At 50.8% G+C, this 7136-nt stretch overlaps 2 protein-coding genes; one reads left to right on the forward strand and one right to left on the reverse strand.

The window, feature by feature from the left end:
• The first annotated feature begins 312 nt into the window (after window positions 1–312).
• On the forward strand, window positions 313–900 carry CHC_T00002486001 (hypothetical protein). The gene has a single exon (XM_005713747.1). The coding sequence runs from the start codon at window positions 313–315 to the stop codon at window positions 898–900; it is 588 nt and encodes a 195-aa protein (XP_005713804.1).
• Window positions 901–2062: 1162 nt separating this feature from the next.
• CHC_T00009576001 (WD40-repeat containing protein) lies at window positions 2063–5942 on the reverse strand. XM_005713748.1 is given in 2 exon segments: window positions 2063–2192; window positions 2193–5942. 1 exon segment carries the CDS (start codon window positions 5940–5942, stop codon window positions 2193–2195), a length of 3750 nt encoding a protein of 1249 aa, XP_005713805.1. The 3' UTR covers window positions 2063–2192.
• Between the last annotated feature and the right edge of the window lie 1194 nt (window positions 5943–7136).

The following is a 7136-nucleotide window of genomic DNA, read 5'->3' on the forward strand; positions in this document are numbered from 1 at the left end:
GGAGAAGGCCGCATATTATTTTGTATAATACGTTGCTCAAAGGCTATGCGAAGAGGGCAAACGTGAGGCGCGGGTTTGAGATTATTAAGATTATCGAGGAGGCCGGAATTAAGCCCGATGAAACGGTACGTGCTTTAACGTTTTTGAGTTTGCCTTGGCGCGAACAACCTCGCCTTTTTCTAATTGTCTACTCTTTCTGTTTCGTTGTGTATCATTTTCTGGTATGTGAATGCTTTACAGACGTTCAACACACTGCTCAATATCTGCGTTAGGGCAAAAGATCAAAGGTCTCTTGATCAAGCTATGAGCCTCATGCACAAGCACAAAGTCAAGCCAGGTGCGCCCACGTTTAACACACTCCTCAAGCTTTACGCCCGCGCCGGTAAATTCGACCACGCTCTGGCCATCTACGAGGAAATGCAGCAGACAGTCGAGCCATCTATTGTCACGTTCAACACCATGATTGATGGGTGCGCGCACCGCGGGGACATGGAGCAAGCTGTAAAGTTCTTCGATGAAATGATAGAACGAGGGATGAATCCGGATATTTGCACTATGACGTCTCTCTTGAAAGGTTTTGGGCGGGCCCGAGACCCGCAGAGAGCAGTCCAGCTATACGAAGCCATGAAGCAAGGCGGTTATCAAATCGAGGAGAGGACCAGGTATGCTGTGATCAATGCCTGCTTACGCGGTAACGATCGGGAAAATGCGCGACGTTTGATGCGTGAAATGCTTGAGACCGGTCTCACTATTCGTGCGCGAACGTGGATATGGATGCTGGAAAGCGATATATGGGCCGACGATGACGGGGGTCGCGCTGGCGGCCGCGCGGCGGGGGCGGCGGCGATTGTCGGCGGGGCGTTGCGGCAAAGTGTTTGTCTGCAAATAATGTACACGTAGTTTCTTGGTTCTTGCATCAACTTTCAGTGCATTCAAGCTCAACTCCCTCGCGCGTCTGTACCGAGGCAGGGCACGAGCCATACCACTACTCGAGTACCTCAGCATCTGATAAAACATACTAACGACAGTGCCTGACGCTCTTTTTTTGCCCTTGTTGCTATCGTTGAAGCCGGCTGAGACAGGAGAGAGTGACGCACCGTAGCTACTTGGACCCTTCTCCTACTTCTTTTCATTTTAGCGCTGCGGTCTTGCGTTGCTCTTGCTTCATTTTGATACAGAACCGTGCATCTCGCACCATCTCTTCAAAGAACGCCTCTCATTCCCATACGTATGCGCCGTACCGTCTCTCTATATCTCAATATCCGGCTAGGGAAAGCGTCGCTGGGCAACAGTGAAAAAGCCAAGCTCCTGCGCCCGCAGTACGGCACGAACGGGGCATACCGTGCTGTAAATTCGGCGGACAGGCTGGCAAGCGAAAGCCCCAAGAAACCACTACAGTACCCTGAAATCCCGCCCGAGAGGGGAAGAGACGGTGCAGGCAAATAGAACAACGACCGATGCGACTTTTCTGCCGAGAGCTAGAGGGAGGGCCGTGCGTCCTGGCAAAACGTCCCGTCCGTGAATGGAACCAGAGCGCCACACACGACGGACCTCGTCTGATGATGTCACGAGTCAAAAGAAGCGACGTACGGTACGCACAAAAATGGACCAATTTCTGAAACGTCTACAGGTTTTGGCCACCTCACTGTTTGTGTGCACGGATGCATGCAAACAGCACCGCACTACAAAACAAGTAACACCCTGTCAAGGTGCCACTCTCCCAAGGAAGACAGAGAGTGAGAAGCGTAGCGTACCTCCTGAGGACGTGCCTGAGCTCCCTGTTGCCACCGCCATTGCGCAGAAAATCGCTCGCTTCCACAGAAACTTCAAAAGCTGTCGGCCTTCACCACACGAAACGGGATGAATCGATGTCCATCGTGTATCCTTCATATTCATCGTCAACCCATGCATAAGTCCCATGCATGTCTCATGCTCATGAGACAGGGGCGATAGCATCCCCATGAGACAGTAGAGTGCATCAGGCTACGTTTCGCGCCCACTGACGTTTCCTGAACACAGGTCACGTATTACTCTCTTTTGCACGCTGCAGAAGATTCCAGACGACGCGGCCAGTAAACCGGGATTCTCAAGATTTTACATGTAAAAAAACGAAACACCACAGGTGCCGCCACGTACCGTACAATAGAAACGTCTGTGCCTGGCCGAGAGGATAAGGGAAGTGTAACTTACACCTAGACCACCAGCTTCATAATAGCTACCCGGCTGCCAGCCGCTGCAACAAAGACCCCATGATTATCGTCTACCTCCCACCAGATTACCGTACTCTCCAGCTGCGCCAAAACAGCCTCAGAGCCATCCTCTCGCTCATGCACAATTTTCCCCCTGCTCTCAAAAACCTTGAGCCTTTTGTGCCTATGTCCAGTGCGAGAGACGGCACGTAAGTTTTCTGCATTCAGAAATCTCTCCACGATATCTTGCCAGTCCTCCAACTTTCCGAGATGAACTGTACTCCCTTTCTCCACGTCCCAAACGCGTACGCTCCTGTTCCAGGATCCAGATACTGCACGTTTTCCATCACCACTCATCCCAACGCGAGACACCAAACTCGTGTGTCCAGTTAATGCGTCGCCGATTTGCAGTCCTGTGTCCACGTCCCAAACTCGTACGCTCATGTCCCGGGATCCAGATACTGCACGTTTTCCATCACCACTCATCGCAACGCTATCCACCTCACCCGTGTGTCCAGTTGGTGCGTCGCTGATTTGCAGTCCTGTGTCCACGTCCCAAACTCGTACGCTCTCGTCATACGATCCAGATACTGCACGTTTTCCATCACCACTCATCGCAACGCTCTCCACCCGATCCGTGTGTCCAGTTAATGCGTCGCCGATTTGCAGTCCTGTGTCCACGTCCCAAACTCGTACGCTCTCGTCCCAGGATCCAGATACTGCACGTTTTCCATCACCACTCATCGCAACGCTCTCCACCCAATCCGTGTGTCCAGTTAATGCGTCGCCGATTTGCAGTCCTGTGTCCACGTCCCAAACTCGTACGCTGTCGTCATACGATCCAGATACTGCACGTTTTCCATCACCACTCATCGCAACGCTAGACACCAAACTCGTGTGTCCAGTTAATGCGTCGCCGATTTGCAGTCCTGTGTCCACGTCCCAAACTCGTACGCTGCTGTCCCGGGATCCAGATACTGCACGTTTTCCATCACCACTCATCGCAACGCTAGACACCCGCGATTCATGACCGCAGTCACTCCACAAAATTTTCTTTTCCGATACACTCCAGAACTGTAGTGTCCCATCACCATATCCGATAACTGCATAGCGTTTGCTCATACTGACACAACCGCATGTTAATTCTCGGCTCCCCGTTCCAAAATCGTTGTCTAATTCAGTCATCTTCATTTCCTTGTCCGGAGACTGTGTGAAAACTGTGATCCTGGTATAGCCCAGGTCCGAACAGTGTCCATACACGCCACCGGTTGAGTCCATGCCGACTTCGTAAACGATATTCGGAAGCACAATCTGCTCCACCAAACTTCCTCCCGCTCGCCCTACACATTCACTCACAGGCCGCACCCATGGTCGTGGCGCGTGTTCCTCGATTTCCTCGAGTATCCTTCGCACGCTTCCTAATTGTGATGCCCTGTGCTTGATTCTTCCGTACAGTTGAAAGTAAATCCCTGCACTGCTTTCACCACAAAAAGGTACACTCAGTCGTGCAGCTCTCATCATCAATTCCATCGCATACACCGAATCTTCTTCTCCCGTATCCCTTAAAAGGCTCTCGCTTGCTCCCGTGTTCCTCAAAAAGCTATTTAGATCCTTTACAGCTTCCTCGTATTGCAACACACTTCCTCTCTGTATCACTGCCTTCACCCATCGCGCTCTCAAAAATAGATTCTTCAGCTCCTCCACATACCCGCCCTGTTTCAGAACGCGATATATATTCTCGAAAACATACTTCTCTCTTGCATCCTTGCTCTCTCTGCCCTCGCTCTCAGTCATAGCAAGCAGTCCCCCTCCCTGCCTGCATACATCTGCCAACTTCTTATACCAGACCGTTACACTTTCCTCCTTCTGCGCCTCCTGCACCGCAAAATCGTGCGTCAGATCATGCATCCGTACCCACCCACAATCCTTGTCGTAATGAAGGTCTACTAATCCAACCCTTTCCATCTGCTTCGCATACTTTTCAGCCGAGTCGTAGTCCATTTCCCACAACTCTCTTACCAACGACAAAGGCATCCCGTCTTGCTTCTTCATAACACACAGACTCCGATGTATCTTTCGAAACGAAAACTGACCTAACCTCTCCGCATCGCTCCCCATGCCGGGCTGCAGAATCTCTAGTGACGCATGTAATGTCGCGTCTAACGACAACAAATACCCATCCCCTGGACTCTCACTACGAATCGTGTTACGGCTCTTCATCTTCGAAAGGTATGCCTCCCACGCTTGTGACTTTTCTCCCTCCCATCTATCTCTCATGTACCTGACACCCGTCCCGGCTACGTTCAGAGCCAGCGGCAAACCAGCACACAATTTCAATATTTCCCTCACGGCCTCTTTGCATCTCGGATCATTCGCTTCCTCCGGGTTCGCCCCGCTGGCAAGCATGAGCATGTGAACTGAATCGCTCCCTTCCCTTTCCCTCGGCTCGAAAGTCACTCGCTTACCCACCTGTTTCAGCTCTGAGTCCCTCGTGGAATACAGAAGTCTGCTCCTCTCTCGGCTGTCTCCCGCTGTGTCAGCGAGAATGGATAACTTCTGAAGAATACACGCATCTATACCATTCATGGCCCACACATCATCAATAATGAACAGACATGCACGTGTGTTGAACCATGCTCGCATCTTGGTCAGTACCCTGCTCAACTCGCTTTGCTCTCGCATTTTCCCAGCCGCCTGGTTGCCACCAGACGCCTCTACGGCTATACACAGTTGCTCAATCAGCCGCCCTACGTTGGCGTCTTTCCCCAAAGACATGAAGTACACTCCGCCTAAAAACTGAGCCTTGATGTCATCGTCGTACGCAATCGCTCGAAGAGCGCATGTCTTCCCGACTCCGCCCTTCCCCGTTGCCGTCGCTCCTATATGTGTATTCCTATCGGTACTAAGCACGGCCTCCTTTAGCCGCGCCTCACACGTATTCGGTGATCCATCGATCCCCCGAGAATTCAGTTGCAAATATATTTCTTCGGGATTGTGCTCTGCGAGTATACAGGGCGTGAACACATCAACCGTACATCGTGCGATGGACGTGATGGCAGCGTGGGTTTCAACTTGGCTTTTTGTATTCAAAACTTCTCCCGCTTCATCACTTGAGTCCTCATCACTTTTCTTTTTCACCCACAGAAATACTCGCTCCACAAGATTTGCCCTTGCATCATGGCCGAATACATCTCCCGGTAGGTTTGTTGCCCTTTCGTCATTTTCAATCCCAGTGATACCTGCCAGCTCTTGTAGCTCCCTCTTCACCATATCCGTGCTCGCTTCGCGCTGTCGTTCCTCGCTAAAAAACTTCTCAACTTCAAAAATATTATTTCCTTCATCATCCCAGTACCGCTTGGGCTCCAACTCTCTGCATTCACGAATACTTAGTCTGTAAAACACCGGAATCAGTGTCGGTGGTCGCATCCCACTCCCTATCGCCTCACTTCGTCGGCGTAGGAAGCAACGCAGTTCCCTCATCGTCCACTTTCGAGCCGCAAAGTCGGGAGAAAGGATGAAAACACCGACCTTCGCAGACTCCATAGCCTTCGTCATTTCATCCGCTCCGCAGTCCCCGGGCTCCATCGAGATTTTGTCGAGGAAGCAATTTAAACCATGAGCTTGCAATTTCTCGAAAAGGGGACGTGCGATGTGTAGCTTGTCCGGGCCAGCATGGCTTATGAACACATCGGTAGAGTGCATCTTTCTCCGTTTTCTATGTGGTCCCGTCTCTTGCTGGAAGCTTTCCTGCATTTTTTCTGTGAATAGCTAAAGACAAATTGGTGAGGTGCGGAGTGTGTTATGCGTGAGAACGGCACCGGCTGTTAGAAAAACAGGGATGCGAAGGTTGAAGGCCGCGTTCAGCGCGCGGCACTCTTGTCGTTGTCGACGAAAGCGGAAACAGTGGCGACAGTCGTGTGGATCAGTAGGATGAGCTGGTATGCTTTCGCTTGCTCCTTCGTGAATGAATGTTCGTGTGATTCCAGCCAGGAAAGACGCAATGTTGTGAGGTCAGGTGGCGTGGTCAGTTCCTTCGAATGCCGCGCCCGTCACCTTCCACGCTTTTATTTCTGCGCAATTCCTTCTAGAAGCATCCACGCGTCCGGCCCGGATCCCAGGCCGTCCGCGTGCGTTTCCCTAAAATTCATATAAAATCTCGGACTACAGTACAAAATCTCTCTACAGTAAAATGCAATTTTCCATAAAATTCTCTCACATGACCCCTTGCCAGCGCAGCCCATGGGGCACGTAAATATACTGGCCGCGCTCTCTCTCGTGGCCGCCCTGGCCCCTGACCCCTCCGGCCCGGGTTCTCCCTGGTTGTAAATAAAGTTTTTTATCATACGCGATATGCACCGCGATTTTAATACAATTCTCAATAAACTCAATTACAGTAGGGGCAAAAGAAGCCATTGAATTTCTTGAAAAACTCAAACTATTGCAACCTATCACAGCACTCCGCCTGTCCAGTCCAAATATCCGTTAACAAATAAACATTTACTTGCCACCAAGTAAATTTTTACTTTCCACGAGGTAAACATTGACCCCTGGTCAACAAGTAAACGTTTACTTGCCACTGGGTAAACATTAGGTCTTCAGAGCAGTCACAGTCTACCGCATCATAGATGATGTGGCCAGTGGAATACACACTATCTATAAAAATGATGCTTTCAGACCAATTTGATTGAAATGGCGTCTCATTTACGGCATAACCTCATAAATCATCACTAACTGCCGAGGTCGGCCTCGACTACAGTGATCGTTTTAGCTCCTGTGATATGCAACTGACGCGCATTTACTCCGCTTCCTCGTCAGTCAAAGCACATGCCCCCTGCAACAAAGACCTGCATGGCAACCTTTGCTCAATGCACGCACGACGACGCACCCTGTAGCGCTCTTGTATACGGTGACGTTTCACAGCCGTACTTTCCGTAATGTGCAAGCGCC

Source organism: Chondrus crispus, genomic scaffold (assembly GCF_000350225.1).
Source record: "Chondrus crispus Stackhouse genomic scaffold, scaffold_14, whole genome shotgun sequence".
In the NCBI taxonomy this organism is placed as follows: Eukaryota; Rhodophyta; class Florideophyceae; order Gigartinales; family Gigartinaceae; genus Chondrus; species Chondrus crispus.